Source organism: Tamandua tetradactyla, chromosome 15, assembly GCF_023851605.1.
Source record: "Tamandua tetradactyla isolate mTamTet1 chromosome 15, mTamTet1.pri, whole genome shotgun sequence".
Taxonomy (NCBI): Eukaryota; Metazoa; Chordata; class Mammalia; order Pilosa; family Myrmecophagidae; genus Tamandua; species Tamandua tetradactyla.
Window position 1 is genome coordinate 85,163,676 of NC_135341.1, and position 17,558 is coordinate 85,181,233.

General features: G+C 52.0%; 1 protein-coding gene across 2 annotated transcripts in view; it reads left to right on the top strand.

The window, feature by feature from the left end:
- The window catches only part of SPSB4 (splA/ryanodine receptor domain and SOCS box containing 4), a 63,917-nt gene extending 46,741 nt beyond the window's left edge, over nucleotides 1-17,176 (top strand). The window contains exons 1-2 of one of the 2 annotated variants that reach the window (XR_013162615.1): nucleotides 1,909-1,985; nucleotides 17,049-17,168. Coding sequence is in view for 1 of the 2 variants with exons in the window: in XM_077128615.1 (XP_076984730.1) it covers nucleotides 17,049-17,176 (128 nt within the window). In the remaining variant the exon portion in view is untranslated. Of the gene's footprint in view, nucleotides 1-1,908; nucleotides 1,986-17,048 lie in introns of those variants that run through there. The other variant, XM_077128615.1, reaches the window with a different exon arrangement.
- The last annotated feature ends 382 nt before the right edge of the window (nucleotides 17,177-17,558 follow it).

Consider the following 17,558-nt stretch of genomic DNA (forward strand, 5'->3'; position numbering starts at 1 on the left):
ACGATTTCCACATGACCCGAAATTCCAGTCCTAGGCATGTGCCTAAGAGATGAAGGCGTATGTCTAGGCTGAAATTTGTACACCCTTGTCCATAGCAGCATTATTCACAACAGCCAAGAGGTAGAAACAACCCAAATGTCCATCAGCAAATGAACAGATCAACAAAACGTGGTCTATCTGCACAGTGGAATATTGTTTAGACATAAAAAGGAAAGACATTCTGACACAAGCTACCGCATGGATGAACCTTGGAGATATTTTGCCAAGAGAAAGAAGCCAGACACAAAAGAATACATATTGCATATTGTATGATTCCATTTATATGAAATGCCCAGAATAGGTAAACCCTTAGAGATAGAATCTCCCGGCTTTCCCGGGCGGGCACTGGGAGAAACAAAATATGTAATCAGCTGGGCAGGGGTGGAGCCCGCAGGTGCCAGGGAGTACTGGGGGGTCACGAGAGGGTAACAGTGATAACACCACTGCCAGGTGGTTGCCAGGGGTTGGGGGGGAGGGGAATGGGGAGCAACTGCTTAATAGTGTCGGGGTCTCCTTTGGGGACATGAAAATGCTCTGAAATTTGACAGAGATGATGGTTGCCCAGCATTGTGAATGCACTAAATGCTCCTGAATTGTACACATTAAATAGTTGTTTTTATGTCATACAGTGGTTTCCTCAATAAGAAAATAAGTAAATTCAGTGCAAGAACATTGTCTCCATACTTTGATCAGCTCAGCGATTGTATTCATGCAGAAAATATTTGAGGGTGAGCTCATCTGCCCTAAGCATGGCCCTGGGGGATCCCCCTTCATTACCCGTGACCCCCAGGAAATCACGCACTCCTCAAATCGAGGGCATCAGACTCATTTCCACCTTCCCAGCACTTGGTCTGGCCCACAGTGGATCCTCAAGAAACGAGTGGCTTTTAGAGTCATTGTGAATCCACGCCTCTGGGCTGCACGTTGCTGGCTGCAGGATAGCCTGGGGCAGCGATGCGTGAACCTACCCTGCGTGCTGGTCCAGCAAGGTGATGCATCGGCACCGCGTGGGGGGGGGGGCGGGCACCAGGGAAGGCAGCTGCGGCTCATTGTCATCGAAATCCAAGGTCAAGGTCAACCTCCATCGGTGCCCTTGGAAACTGCTTTGCCCCGTCTGAACAGAGGTGTTTTTCTGCCTTTTCCCAATTCACACCTACAGAGAATGCACGGGTAGAATTTTCAACTTTTCTCTCTCAATCCTTTTTGCCTGTACACCTCTACTGCCTGCTATCTCTTGTCTGGTCTAAAATAAGAAACGAGAAGGGGTCTCATTTTGTAGAAAAGTAGACTTCGCAGGCATTTCACATCAGTTCCCTGATGTTGTGGAGGTTAGGTGGTGTCCCGTTGATGAAAGATTCTGGGGCCCAGCAGCTCTGCCGCGTCCTGTCCGTGGGACCTGGGAAAGCCCTGTGACCTCTCTGCCCGCGTCTCCTCGCCTCTAGATAGCGTTGACATGGGTTCCTACAAGGGAGCTCTGAGGCCTGAAGCATGAGTGGAGCACAGGAGCAGAGCAGAGGACAGGCAGCCCTCTGGGTTAGCCATTACTGAGGCGGGGCGGGGTGGGGGGGCAGTGGTGTTGTCACTGTTACCCTCTCGTGACCCCCTCAGTGCCCCCTGGCATCCGCGGGCTCCACCCCTGCCCAGCTGATTACATATTTTGTTTCTCCCAGTGCCTGCCCGGGAAAGCTGGGAGTGGAGAAGGAGCGGGTGTGCTTGGCCCCAGCTCAGAGGTCCAGAATCCACGTGCAGACACATGCAGAAAATGGGGTCTTCGTGAAGCTCTGGTTTTCCACACGGAGTTTTGCAGATGTTACAGCTGGAGCCGTGCATGGCACGGGAGAGCCGGTTCCTCGATTGGGTCGGGTGTGTGCTCTGGTCTGAGCAGAGCTTCTGTACGTTAGCGAGAGACATGCTCCCCGGTCGAGCAGCGGGAAATCAGCTTCTGGGTAAGATGCTGGCGAGCTTCCCTCTGCCAGAGGTGACCTGGGCAGCTTGGGGCTGTGTCGGGGCCTTGAGTTGTTTTGTTTGGCCTATATTAAATTAAAGTAACGCACAAATATCACATGAAAATATGGGTTTCTGGGTTTTCCTGAAAGAGCCGGGGATCGGATGGCCCTACTTGGATGAAAGCTGGAGCTGAGCCCCCTGCGAGTGTGCCCTGCCCTCGGGTCTCTGCAGACCCCACCTGCCCCCTTCCCCCGTCGCCCATTCCTTCCACCTGCTCCTCATGACTCACCCAGGTTACCGCCTGGCCCCGCACGCACTGGGCTTTGCAGCCTCTGGTCTAAAGTTCAAACATTTGTGATACTTGAGGTGGTTTTCATGCATCCACTGGTCATTATCTTCTTAAAAAGTGACTTAAAACAGAGGTAACTTTCCTTGGAATTAGAAGTGGAAATAGAGCTGTGGCTTCTAAGTGTGCTAATTATTATTCTGTATCATGGCTGTTTATACACTGAAAAAATCTATTTGCATACCTCATTGCTTACCAGTTCTTAGCAGACACAGTTTTCCCCTTCCGGAGCCTGCCCTCAGACACTGGCTTCGTCTTGAGCCTACCTGGATCCTTTGACTAAAGGAGGGAGGGAGCTAAGATGAGAAAATTAGGGGGACTCCATCCAAGAATTCAGTTTAGTTTACTCATCAATTTTGCTTAACTTAAGAAAAACACGTTTCTGCCCTCCTCCTCTGGGCTGGTCCTGAGCCCACACTGGGGAGGGTCAAATAAGCACAGTAAATCCATTAGGGGACCTTAAGGCTCAACCCCTCGGGCTGCCGCTGCTGGGTCAGAGGCTGCCGTGAGGATCCTTCCCAAGGGTACGAGGTTTGCCTGACCTTGACTAGTTGCTAAAAACGGAGTTGACCGTGCAGTTGGCCTTGATGTTTGTGGGGAGCGGGGGCCCCCGAGCTGCTTCAGGGGCCTGATGGTGACTGTTCTGGCGGCTGGACTGGCCAGGGGGCCCCCCCCACGGAATGCAGGTCACCTCTCCTCTCCAAATCCTTCGGGTCAAATCCCAGGCAGAACCGGGTTCCCCAGGCACCTGGGCCAGGTCCTTCCATCTGGGCCACCCCACAGCTCACCGGCCGTCCTCTGGCTGGGCTCCTTCAGGGCCAGGGGCCACCTCCGGTCCATGCAGGGCTCTCCGTGTGCAGAAAACCAGCCTGGCGTCCCCCGTGGAGCAAGGCGGAGGGTCAGGGACATGGACACCAGGACTGATGACAGGATGGCAGGGCTGGTGAGATTTCCGTCACCAGGGACTGTCACCCCACCTTCCCAGGGGGTGCGTCCCGAACCAGACCACCGGGTTCCCGTCCCATCGGCACCACTAATTAGCTCTGTAGGCTTAACCGCTCCGTGCCTCCGTTTCCTCGGTCTCTAAATGGGCATTCATAGTCCTACCCACCTCACCGAGCTGTTGTGGGGATTAAATGGAGTTTAGAATGTCTCCTGACACACAGGAAATGCTTGCTGTGATGATTAGTATTACTATTAATCCTTGCTGTGATGATGATTAGTTTTATGATTAATATTATTGCCAAAAATCCAGCCAAAGGGTCTCATAGGAACTCCAGAGATGGGCTTTGAAAACCATGGCAACACGCATGAGGTTTCCCACGCTCTCTGCTTCTGGTGAGATCGGAAGGCACCTCGGGAAGAGCAGGACAGGGTGGGGGGCGGGCCGGGGCCCGGGGTCACGCAGGGTCATACCCGGGCCCTGGGGCCCCCGCCTGGCACTCTCGCCCACTCGGGCCTCTGCTGGATTTAGCTGTGATCATTTCGGCGAGGCATCCACCTGGGGCCCTTCTCAGCTGTCTGCATCAGCTCCCTCTTTTGTTATTTGTCCCCTAGGACACTGCCTGCTCTGAAACATTAATAACAGCTGCCATTTATGGGCCGAACCTGGTACTCGGGCTCTGCTCCTTGGCTAATCCTCCCAATTGTCCCAGCGAGGCAGATGTTGTCCTCATTTTACAGATGAAGCAACTTTTCCCCTGAAAAGTCGTTAACTCGATTCGAGGTCTCCCAGCCCAGGCTCTGGGCTCTTTCTCCCAAGCAGCCTGAAACAGACCCAAGTGTCTCCACTGTGACTCAGGCCCCGGACGTGATGGTCATTCGTTCTCTGGCCAAGCTCTTGTTCGGGCCAAATTTTTTGCCAACTCTTTTCTCTTCGTCTTTTGCTCCTGCTCTCCCTGTTTTTTTACTGAACCTCTGATACACAAAACTGGATGAAGCATAGCCCAATCCTTAGTTTGTAGTGTGCTGTCTTCAATGGCCCCATTAGCCTCCTTTCATTCTCATCTGTTCATATATTTACTTCTCTGTCATTTAATGCACACTCACCCATGACCCGCCACCCAACCTAAGGGCTAGGTCTGAGACAGCCGTTTGCCCCTGTGCCCCTCCTCTCTCCGTGCCCGCCCACCCGCACCCCTGCCACAGCACAGCCACTTTCTGAATGTTGTGTTTTGTATTCCTTTGGTTTTTTCTTATAGGGTTTTCACATACAGATGTGTGCCTAAACGACGCATTGTTCAGTTTTATTTGCTTTTGACTTTCTAATACCACCCTGTATTAATTGCTCTAGCTTTATAATAAGTTCTGAAGTCTGGTAGGCAAGTTATTTTCATTTCCTGGGCTACTCAAGCATAAGCCATGCAATGGGTTGGCGTAAACAACTGGAGATTTTATTAGCTCATTGTTTTGCAGCTAAGAGAAGATAAAAATCAAGGCATCATGAAGGCACTGCCTTCTCCCTGCAGACTGGCGTCCTGGGGCCGGCTGCCAGGGATCCTTGGTCCTTAGTTTGTCACTTGGCCAGGCACGTGGCGGCATCTGCCATCTCTCCCTTCTCTTCCGGGTTCTCTGTGACTTTGACCCTCCCTGTCTGCATTTCATTCTGCTTTCATCTGCCGGGAACAGAATTAAGACCCACCCTGGGCCACACCCTAGGTGAATTAAGTCCATCAAAAGGCCCCACCCACAGTGGGTGATACCCACAGGGAGGGATTAAGTTGAAGAATATGTTTTTCTGGGGTATACACGGCTTCAAACCACCACACACATCTTGTGTCCCCCCAATCCTTCTTCTTGAGAAGAGGGTATAACGGGGTGAAGGGGGTCCCCTCCCCAAGGACCCCCACCCAGCTCTAGATGGGATAGAGCTCTGCTGTCTCTGCAGGGGCCACCCGCCCCCTCTCCCAGGTCTCCCCGCGCTGGGTGTGTTTCTTGCACCATCTGCAGGGGCAGCCAGTTTATTCCCAGGGTTTTGCCGTGGCAGAGAGAACCTCTGGGGAGGCTGGGAGATGCGTGGAGTGGGGCGTGTGCCAGCCCGAGGCTCCCCAGGCTCTCTCCACGTGGCCAGGGGCTGCTCTCACCCCAGGCCCAGGTGTCCAGCCATCAGGCAGCTCCCTGGGGCAGGCTCCAAGTTGAAAACAGAGTTCCTGGGAGGTTTTTCAGCTGAGTCAGGACTGTCCTGCCACTAGACCGGAGAAACCGGTGCAGCACGTTACTAATTCTTTCTGCCCACGGGAACCTTGCTGGAGACTTCTTCAGCCAGCTTCGGGCGGCATGTATGCAAGGGCTGCTCTTCTTATCCATTAGGAACACGGGAAGAGCCGGGCCACAGTTTTCCTGGTAGACACAAAGGCTCGCTGCAGCTGTCTCCGCTCCCCTGCCCCTGGCCATCTCATTTCCACCGGCTGAGTGCCTGGAATAGCCCCAGCAGGATAGGAGGGACTGCAGTGAGTTCAGGGCAGTCCCTGCCTTTGGGAGCCCACGGGACTCAGGGCAGGAGAAAGCACCGACAACACAATTTAGGATGGTCAGGGACTTATCCCAGGGCCGTGGTCAGTCCTGTGTCACTTTGCCTTGACGGAAGTATCCAGTTATTCAATCAAACCCTGATCTGGGCGCTGCTGTGAGGGTGTTTGTAGGTGTGATTAGCATCTCTGGTCAGTTGAAATTAAGTCAAGGAGGTTATTCTTGAGAATGTGGGTGGGCCCCATGCAATCCGTTGAACGGCCTTACAAGCAAAACCGAGGTTTCTGAAGAAGAGGAAATTCTCCCTAAGACGGTGTGAGAGTTTCCACCTGCCAGCCTGCCCTACAGACTTCAGACTTGCCAGACCCACAGTCACATGGTTCTGTTTCTCTGGAGAACCCTCACCCCTACACCTGGGTCAGCGGCCGGGGGACCACAGGTCCCGAATCAAAACCTCAGACAATGGGGTCCAACAGGTGGACTATTTCAAACCAGGGTTGTCCCATAAAAGCCTCGCGGTATGGTCACAGTAGGGATGAGAAACACTGAAGGGGCTCTGCTGGGACAGGTGTGATGGGAGTGGGGAGGGAGAAAGACTTACCTGGCGGCAGGTGTGAGCTGTGCTGGATGGGGACAGGCAGATCAGCGTGAGTCAGAAGTGCCCAGAGGGCTGGCCGCGGAGGGAGAAAGACTTACCTGGCGGCAGGTGTGAGCCGTGCTGGGTGGGGACAGGTAGATCAGCGTGAGTCAGGAAGTGCCCGAAGGCTGGCCGCGGGGACCCGAAGTTTGAAATACAGTTGTTTAGGGAGTAGGCAGGGAAGGGCTTGGATTTGGTGGGCAAAGCACCATGAGAAAATGAGCCATGGCATTTCAGAACTGGCCAGACTCGGAGAAAATCTTGTTCAAAGACTTCCAGAGGGAAAGAGAAGCCCAGAGAGAGAGAGGGAAGTTAGCAGGGTCTCAAGGAGCAATTGGGAATCCCATGACCAGAGTCCCTGTCTCCTGAGCCCCAAGTCCTATCTGTCCTCTGTCCATAACCTCCTTTGCAGTTGCTGTAGGCTGAAGGGGCGTTTGCATCAGCCGCATTTCTTCCATCAAACCTAACCTGATTCAGTTAGCCAGAGGCCTCCCCTGCTGGGGTTCAGTGTGGGTTCTGTTCCACCAAACGTCAGTGAATGGAAAGCCACCTAAGCCATCTTCCCACGTCACTCACCACACTGGTGGAAACAGTGAGACGAGGCCACACCACCGGCTGGTGGACTGAGCAAGAAAAGAGGGCTCTGTGGCCCAGAGGTGTCCATAGGGGAAATAACCACAGCGGGGTAAGCCTATGGCCAGGGAAGAAGAGCTTGTTATATTCGTTAGGGTTCTCCAGAGAAACAGAACCTACAGGATGAGTATGTGTGTGTGCATGTAAGTATTAAGAGATTTATTATAGGAACGGGATCACGTGACCACAGATATTGGTCCAAATTCTACAGGACAGGCTGCAAGTTGGAAACTGAAAAAGGTGAAGTTGAAATCCCCAGGAGAAGCTAGCTGCTTAAAGTAGAGGCAGGAATTCTTTCTGACCTCTAAAATCTTCAGTTCTGGCTTTAAGACCTCCAGCTGATTGGATGAGGCGACTTCCCTATTGATGAGGGAAATCTGTATTGATTGTAGATGCAAACAGCCATGCAGGCAATCAACTGACTGTAGTTGTGAAGCCATCTACAAAATACCCTCACGGTAGCAGTCAAGCCGGTGCTTGCTTGACCAAACAACTGGACACCATGTGCCAGTTTGAATCTGTTGTGCACTCCAGAAAAGCCAAGTTCTTTAATCCTCATTCAATATTGCTGGGTGGGAGTTTTTGATTGTTTTCATGGAGATGTGACACACCCAATTGTGGGTAGTAACTTCTGATTAGATGGTTTCCATGGAGCTGTGTCTCCACCCATTCAAGGTGGGGTTGCTCACTAGAGGCCTTTAAGAGGGGACCATTTTGGAAAAAACTACAGAGCCCCAGAACCGACAGAGCCCTGGGGAATCCCACCTTATGAAATGAGGAGAGAAAGCGAGCAGCTGTCACCACGTGCCTTTCCAGCTGAGAGAGAAACCCTGACCATCATTGGCCTTCTTGAACCAAGGACTCTTTCTGTGGATGCCTTAATTTGGACGTTTTCATGGCCTTAGAACTGTGAACTTGCAACTCAATAAATTCCTCCTTTTAAGAGCCATTCTGGTTCTGGTTTATCACATTCCAGCAGCTTACAAACTAGAACACAGCATAACCTAGCCAAGTTGACACGTGAAATTCACCCTCACAAGAAGAGCTGTGGCCAGAGACCAGGATGCAGAAAAGAAGCTGGAACAGCAGTTGCAGAGGCCACAGCGGGAGACCTGAGGGGTGGGGAAGCCGAGGGCCCAGGGTCAGGGCGAGGAGGCACAGAGCACTGAGGGGGTGCCACTTAAGAGGAATGGCAGCTCCTGGGGGTTCTTCCAAACAACACGTACACCGTACCACTCTATCTTCCTTTACTTGTGTCCCATTTACCCTCCTCTTTCTCTAGACCTTCATACCTTCCTTTCTTGAATTCCTTTTTCATTTTGCTGGAGTATATCCTTGAGTACCTTTAAGATTAGATGGGTAGAGCACTCCTTTTAGAGCCACCGAATACATCTGAGAAATGTAGCTGCTGCTCACTGTGCAGGGGCGTAGGTCTCCTCTCTGCCAGGGAGCGCTGTGGAGTGCGCAGAGAAGTACTTTGCTGGACGTGCTTCTCTGTGAGGTGTGGGTCAGGGGGTCCGACCAGACCACCAGGTGCTTTGTCTAGATGGTGATACCTTCCCTTTCTCAGCATCCCAGTCCCACCTCCGCTGTGCAGGAGGGATCTGTCCATTCAGCTTCTCTACTGGAGCTCCTCAGTGACCTGGAGCCTCAGCGCCCCGGGAAAAGCTGGGGCCGTGGGGGCACACAATGCCCCAGGACTTACTCTTCCAGTTCTGTAAGGAGTCTCCTTGACGCCCGCTCCACGCCCAGACTGCCGTCTGTTCCCGCAGCTTGGGGCTTTGGTGAGAGCTACTGTCACCCTAGGGCTGCCAGGGTCTCTGCTTGCCTTCTCCACGGTCCTATCCCATCTGCTTTCTCTCTAACTGGAATTTACTGTACTGCCTGACCTGCCAACAGCCTTGCCCGTGTTCCAGCACTGTTATTGTGTCCTTCTTTATACACACACACTTTCATTTCAGGGAGAAGTCAGGTGGGCAGGGCATTAGGGCGTGGGCTGCCCCTGACTGCCCTGCCTCAGTCTCCCCCACAGCCCCACGCGGTTCAGATGGAATTTTCCAAGCACCTCCTGTTCTGGGCCTCCCCCCTTCGGAGGATTTCCATGCCCACGCTCTGCAGCATTGCCAGGGGAGGCCATGCGTTATTTAGGACTGTTTTCCCGCGTGGCACTCCTCTGTGCGCACTAAGCGCCCTGATAGCGTCTCTCTCCAGGGAAACCCGAGGGCCCCACCTGGGCGCTGAGAACCGCAGGAGCTGATGATGCCTATTTGCAACCACAGACACTGCTGGAGCCTGGTTGTCACAACCCTTTCTCCTGGGGAAACGGGGCAGCTTTTCAAGAGAAAACTCTCCAAATTCCAAATGCTTTCTCAGTTCCCCAGTGCTTTCTGAATGTGAGCCATGGCTGCTGTCTGCCAAGGCAAGACCTTTTGGTGCAGCGGTGCCTCATTTGAGAAATGAGCAAGTGATGCTGGAGTCATCCATTTGTGTAATTAACTAAGTGGACTGACACCTGGCAGGTACTGTGGGGCTCCCCCCACCCCCAGGAAAAGGTGCCAAGTCGGTGGGGATTTGAATCCTGAAAAAGAAGGCATGGTCCTGGCAGGCAGTATAGGGAAGGGTTTTCTAGACCAGAGGAACAGCATGAAGGGAGGCTCAGAGGCAGGAAAACAACTTTCTGAGTCTTTGGACACTGAAGCCATTCATAGTTTGTGCATTACGATTCGCCGTCACATAGAGCGTGTTAGTGCTGAAACGTATGTGTGTGTTCTCCTCACTCCTTTCCCTAAAACAAACAAACTGCCCATGTCTACTCAAGTTCAGATTCCAGGGCTACCTTTCAAACCCTCCCCCTTCTGCTCACCATTGTCTGAAATTACTGCAATAGAATTTCACATCTTGACTTTCGAATGTTGATCCTTTTTCAAAATATAAGTGCAGGGCTGAGGGCAGGGTAGTGAATCAGGTCTTGGCCCCTTCCACTGCAAGCAGGGAAGAGTCCAGGAGCAAAAGGAAGCTGCTTCCTCTACCCAGGCCTGTGCCATGCTCTCCACCCGTTTCCATCACAGGCATAAACCTCCTAACCGGGTGAGCTCATGCCCCCATTTTATAGATGGGAAGACAGAGTCCCTGGGAGGGTCTGTGGCTCGCCTGGGCCTTGCAGGGGGTTAGGGGTGAAGAATTACAGAAAATCCAGGTCACCCAAGCACCTCTGAAACGATTGCCTTGTGATGGTTTTAGACAGAACCAGACATCCAGTTCTGGCTCCAGTAAATAAGTCAAAAACTCTTCATCAAGAGCAAAGCATTGTTGTCCATTAGGATGACGTCCTGAGGCATTTCTAGAACTGCAATAAGTAAATTATTACTATTTTTAAAAGTATCTCTTGGGCTGCTGGCTTCAAGCAAAGCATACTTTGGAGTGAAAGCTTTTTAGGGCCAGGGGCTTCCTGTGTCGGGGAGGGGTGCCACCCCCATCCCGCAGATGAGAAGAACGTGGCTCCAAGGAGCTGCCATCCACCCGGCTTCGGGGGCAGGCGGCGGGAGCTGCAAGGCCAAACATGGAGCTCCTGCCCCTGCCCCCTGCAGCGTCTCAGGCCCCAGCGGCTCCTCGGGGGGGCTGTGGGTGCACCCCTTCATCCCCCGCCTGCAGTCGGGGTGCCCCACTCCACCGACGCCCAGCGCCTGACCTTGGCGTCCCTGAGTCAGTGAGGGTCAGCAAGCGTCTGGAAAGGCATGGGGGCCCTGGGAAGCATCCTGCCTGAAGGCGGAAGGTGGGGTCCCAGCCGTCCGAGACCCTGCAGCCATGATCTGGCCCCACAGGCTTCCCGCGGCACCGGCTCCCACCCGACCCTCCCAGCACTATGTGCACAGCCCCAAGCAGGGGGGCGCCTCTGTGCATGCGGTCCCCTGGCCTAGAATGCATGCGCCTCTCCCCGCTCTGCCTTGGTGCTGGGGCATTTCTTTCTACTCCGCCTCATTCTCATTCCCTCTGCCGCCCTCTCTCACCAGGAGGTTTTCCTAGTCTCCTAACTGGGACCGGCCTTGCTTCCCGAAAGCCTGTTCTCAGCCTAGCACCCTGAGCGATCGCCACTTCTCTGTTCAGAGCCGGTTTTTGAACTTGACACACATGGAAATGTACTCTTCTGTTTGGCTTCTTTCATTCAAAATGATGTTGGGGACACGTCCCCATGTTGTTGCTGGTAACTGAGCTTCCTTCCTTGTTACTGCTTGTTACTTTCCTACTGTTGATGGACATTTCGGTTGTTTCCACTTCGGGGTTGTTACAGGTAGTGCTTCCATGAGCATCCGTGTACGTGCGCTTTGGGGAACATACATATGCTTTTCAGTTGGGTGTCTGCCCGGGGATAAAATTTCGGGCCTCAGCTGTTGCGCCCAGCTTTCCAAATTGTACCAGTTTACACTCCCACCCTCCACAGGTGAGTTCTAATGGTCCCACATCCGCACCAGCACTTGATGTTGTCTCATTTTCATTTTAGCCACTCTGGTTGGCGGGTCGCAGAGTCACGTGGTGTTGATTGGTACTGCCCTGATTAATGAAGTTGAGCACTTTTGCATGTTTATTGGCGATTTGGATTTTCATTTTTGTGATTCTTTCAAAATTTTATCTTTAGTCAGAAAATATTTCTGAGAAGGGCTGCCAGGCCAAAAATTTCTTTTCCCTTCCCACCTGGTTGATCCTTTCCAAGACGTGCCATCCAGCAGTTCTGAGAGGGGTTCCAAAGCTGAGTGGGGTGGAGAAGGGGGTCAGACGGATGGACCTGCCAGTGTTGGGCAAACTCAGAGCTCAAACCCCATAGCTGCAGCAGGAGCTCAGGAGCTTTCTCTGCGTGCTTTTGGATTGTTGCACAGTTGGCAGTTTAAAGTCCCCTCGGAAATTAGCAGAGGTGAGTTCCTAAAGATGTTTAAATACCAGTCCCCACCGCTACCCCTTTCTTCCTTCTTTTGGAGTTTGGGCTCTGGATTTATTTTAATGCAGATGTTAAAGATGAAAGGTGCTCTTTCTTTGTCCTTTTCAGCTCCTCACTGAGCAGGGAACACAGAGTGAACTGAGTTTGCTGACTAAGCTAAGCACTTGGGGACCTACTGTGTGCCTGGAGTATTAAAGGGATTTAAAAAGCTCTTAAGCTCTGGCAATGATTATAAAACTTGAACAGCTCAAGATTTTCCTGATGCAAAATGGAAGCCCACCTCCTCTAACTCAGAGAAGAAAGAACCAGAGCCCATCGTGCTAACCTCCAAGCTTCTCCTCTCACAGGTGAAAAAAATATGCCTGGGATTAGAGAGAGGCCCCGTTATAGGTAGTTTAGCTTCTTGACTACAGAAATAAGTTTCATGGGCGGGCCGCGGTGGCTCAGCGGGCAAAGTGCTTGCCTGCTATGCCGGAGGACCTCGGTTCGATTCCCGGCCCCAGCCCATGTAACAAATACGGAGAAACAGAATACAATAAAAAACAAGAAAATGTTTAAAGATGTTTCCCTTTCTTCCTTCCTTCCTTCCTTCTATCCTTCCTTCCTTCTCTCTGTCTTTCCTTTAAAAAAAAAAAAAAAAAAAAAAAAGAAATAAGTTTCATAAGGGCAAGCCTCAAAACCCAGAGCCTGACCTATTTTTTCGGGAGTCCCCAGGGGTTGAGGGGATACCCAGGGTTTCCCAGATGGGAAAGTTTCACAGTTCCATATATTTTTTTGTTTCCTTCAGACCCTCAAGTGACTCTACCATACTTTTAAATTATCAGCCCTCCATAGTCTGAGATGTGTCCTGGAGTTACATGAAGTTGTACAGAATTATAAGACCTCATTCCTGTTCTGGACTCCAGGGCTTTGGGTTATTTAATTGAGCTCTCCAGACAGGTTGATTTAGATTGTGTGTTACAGAAAATTTGGTTTCTAGAGATAATAAACCTCTTTGCCTTTGGTCTCATACAGTAGGTGAAGCTCTGGAGTTCATACATTATCTTATAACCTGTATTCTGATTTACCTTAGTCCCAGCCAGATTGGCTTCGTTTTTATCGCTAATAGAGGCCTGACCTCTATCAGTTACTTTAACTGCTATTGTATCCAGCTACACCAACTTTCAGGGCTGCAGCATTCCATTTCTGGGTCTTAGGTGTCACAAAGTTACTCAAAGTTCCAGGGAAATACCAGCTGATACACACGCAGCTCAGGGTCTCAGAATCTAGAAAAACACACACAACTTCAGACGGAGTGTGGCTGCTCTAAGAGCTCAAGATCTGGGCTCCCGTTTTCTTGTATTTTCTGAAAGAGACCTCAGCATATTTGTTCTTTTGTTCCTGCACATTGTCCCCAAGGTTGAGTCAGTTCGTTGCATGCCTCTCAGTGTCCTTCCTTTTGGCAGCTGCACTGTGCAAGTAAATCATCACCCTCCCCCTCTCCGTGGGACATGACATCCAGGGGTGAAAGTCTCCCTGACAACGTGGGGCGTGACTCCTGGGGATGAGTCTGGCCCTGGCACTGTGAGATCAACAATGCCTTCTGACCAAAGGGGGGAAAGAAGTGTAAGAAGATAAGGCATCAATGGCTAAGAGAGATCAGAGTCAAGAGGCTATTCTGGAGGCTACTGTTATGTATCTTCAGTTAGAAAGTGCTAATTGCCTTGGTTTGCTAAACCCCAACCAACATCACCCCTGTTAATTCTTAAGGACACCTAGGGCTCGAACTGAGACTCTATAAAAGTTTCATGCACTAACTAAGTTTGCTTTCCTGGAACCTATAATTTCCAGAGGGTTCCTAGGCCAGATAAATCCTGAAACCTAGAAAGACCAGCCTCTCCATGATTAACAACTAATCCCATCCCCCTTTCCTTTCGTGTCGACACCCCTTCTCAACATGAGTCAGAACAGGCACTGCCTAACAGATCCCTGTAGACTGGGAGAAGGAGCAAAGGAGGAAGAAGAGTTATAACAGAGAAAATAGGATTTAACAAATAAGTATGGCTGCTGAATGACTGCAGTGATATTTCTTCTAGCCTCCAGTGTTTTGGAGCAGCTAGAAGGAAAAATCTGAAATAGTGGAATGGTAACCCATAACAAGCTCTGAAATCTGTTCTATAGCACCTTATAAAGTGTACTTTGACAATATCGCCTTTCTTTTTTTCTTTGTATATATGTTATATTCCACGATAAAAAAAAAAAGTTTAAAAACTATGCCTGGGATGGAGCTGAGAGCTGGACATGGCTTTCATTGAGCACCTACTATGTGCTGGGTGCTGTCCCGAGTGCTCTATACCTTCTAACCCATGGAGCCCTCACGACAAGCCTCTCTTCAGTTCAAAGCTGCCTCCGTCCTTGGGGTTACGAAAGAGTGGGGAAACAGGACAGAAGTGCATGCCAGGGAGGGGCAACTTATTTAAATAGCTTACGATATTTAAGTCATAAATGTTTACGATTTACGAAGAGCTGGCCTGAAGGAGCACACGGTCCACTCTACAGACATTCGATGGGCCCCCCCGCTCCCGTGGCAGAGCAGGCTGGGGCTGTGCGTTCCCAGTTAAAGAAATCAGGGTCACTGTCCTCTTAACAGAAAATCCTTGCTGCGTCCAGGAGGCGCACCACTGGGTCAGAGCCCGCTCCGGGGGAGTCACCCATCGGCGTGCCTGGGCTGCGCGGGGGACACTGCACGGCGGACAGTGCCTGCTCCCGCCGCACCGCGCTCACCCACGAAGGCCAGGACGCTTCGTTCGGCCCTCCCAGCAGACGTGGGGAACTGGGCCTCACGGGGGATAGAACGGAGACTCAGCAGCCTTCACAGAGGCGTAACCTCGCAGGTTCAAAATCAGGGGCTCCCTTCCCCTTCCTAAGCATCAATTTCCTTTTCTCTATCATCCATCTCAGAGCATTGCGACTGCAGCCTACATCCAATAAAACCAGCCTAGCAAAGGGGACAGACAGGTGCTCAGGAAATGTGGTTAAATATGAGGCTGAGTTGGGCTTCCAGCCGCCAGGGCTCGGCTCCTGGCTGCCGTTTGCCTGCTCTGTGTCCCGGCATGTGACTTCTTCTCCTTCGGTTTTTGCTTCCTCCTCCTTGAGGTGGGGATAACAACCGTTGTACCTACACCTCAAGATTGCTGACTAAGAGTCTGATACGTGTATGCATATGAATGGGCACAGCTGCAGAGCTGGCCTCGTAATAAGGCTTGGCTAAACATTACGTACAATTAGGCCTCCATCCCTCCCATTGCCTGGAAAGTAGCAGTTGCTCATTAAGTACCGTCTGCTTTTTCCTTCTCTGCAAACTCCAAAGGCAGCAAGTACCGGTGCAGGAGAAACCAAAAGAAAACATGGAAACTGGAGGTGGGAGAGTTGGCTTCCAGCAACCAGCAAAGGTTGACAGCCGGGAGGACAGGGCGGGGGTCACAGAGGCTTGCTGAGGGGGCAGGGAGCAGAGGTGCTGGGTGCAGGCATGTTGCTGGAAGAGAGATGGTCAAGGGCTGGTCTCCATTCGGTCATCATGTAACCAGGGGCAAGTGCTTGGCCTTCTGGCCTGAAAAGAGGGGTGCTTGGGCCCCCCCAGCCAGCCACAAGGCCTAAGTGAGGCTCGGAAGAGCATACGGAAGTGAAAGCGGGTTAAACTGCTAAAGTTCCATGCAGATCCCCGCATGGTTTTGCCTCCAGCGAAAGAGAGTTTGTTATCCTCTTGTGTGTCAGGCTCGGACCAAGTCCCACCTTCATTTGAATGGCTCTCCTTGTTCACTCTGCAGCTCCATTAAGTGAAAACTCCTATGAAATTCACCCTCCACTACATTCCAATCCCTTGGGATATTATTCCTATCAACTCTTGTGTTAGTATTTACCACTTATGGGTTAAGTGTATTTCAATATCGCTTGTTCTTTTACCAAAAAAAGTATTAAGACACAGCTTCACACCTCCAAGATGTTCCTTTACGCTTGGGGGAAAAGTGGCCAGTGCAAGCCATATTGGACAATTTGTCTAAACCTCCTCTGTTTATACCTCTGTCTTTGACTCTGTCTAGGAAACCCTCCCCAACCCACATGCCTCTAGCACTCCTGCTCACCCTTCAAAACCCCATCCAGGTGTCATCTCCTCTTCAAACTTCACTGAACCCTCCATACAGGAAGTAACAGGTTTCTATCACGTGCATTTAGGGATTGTTGCATATATTACACTCTATGACAATTGTTCACCTGTTCAAACTCCCAGGCCGTAGCTGTTCCTTGACTTCCAAGGTCGTGTCTGGCCGTGGCTTAGTTATTTCTCTATAACCAAGGCTCGGTTATACCCTCTTATACCCGGGGTCAGTCACAGGACTTGGAAGAGAACAAGAGCTTAGTAAGTATTGGTCTGCAACAAATCGGTTAAGCTCAGTCCTCCTCTAGAGGTTCCATGGCTTGTGGATATTAATCTATGAGTTCTTATAAAACTGGATGTTGGGGGGGGGGGTAATAGGCATCCCTTCCCCTAACCACCAAAGGAGGCTACAGGGGACGTTTGGAGGCTCAAAGCCATACCTAGCAGCTCTCCAAATCCAACCTTTTTCTAAGAGGAAGCCCTCCTGCAGACCTGCCCTAGGCCAGTGGCTTCCAAACAGTTTAGAATATGACCCACCCTGAGAATTACTTTTTACATTAAGACACAATAAACCTATATTTAAATTACAGAGACAAAGCTTTCATGCATCAATATTGACCCTCATGCTTTGCACTCCGTTTTCTATCTGTCTATTCATTTACTCACTCATTCATGCATTAAAAATTGTCCGGCACCGTGTACTAAATTGAGCTCGCCACCCTTTGGTCTATGGGTTGCTATCCACGGTATGGAAACACTGCCCTCGTCCTTCGGCCCGTGCAGCCAGGGACGGCTTCTCAGAGGAGCGCTGGAAGCGGGCGGTGGCGGACCGTGGTGGTGGCGGGCGGCGGCGGGCGGTGGCGGTGGAGACGGACCAGACCCTGACCCTGACCCGCTTCCCTCCCCCTTGCAGCTGAGCCCCTGCCGCTGATGGACCTGTGCCGGAGAGCCGTGCGCGGGGCCCTGGGCCGCCAGCGCCTGCCGGACATCGGCTGCCTGCCCCTGCCGCCCGCCCTCAAAAGCTACCTGCAGTACCAGTGAGGGGCCCCCGGCGGCCCGGCTGCCCCGTGCGCGCACAGCTCCGGAGGGGCCTCCGCCAGCCTCGGCTCCCCGCGCCTCGCCCTCCCCGGAAAGGCCCGGCGCGTTGGCAGCTTCGGAATCAGCGTCTGCCGCCTTCGGGGCGCCCGCCGGGGTCCCACAGCTCCCCGGAAACCACGGCGAGCCCGGAGCCCACGCGCGGCACGGAGCCCCGGCCACCCACAGCGCCCATCGGGGGCTGCTTCCGTATTCAGGAGAAGGAGAAGACGTTTGGGCAGGGGCTTTCTGTCGTGTGCCCCGCTGGGGCCGGGCCGGGGCGCAGCTGGGTGTGAATGAGGAATGAGGCGGACTGATCGCCCGTGCCCTGCCCCCTCCCTGGCAGGGC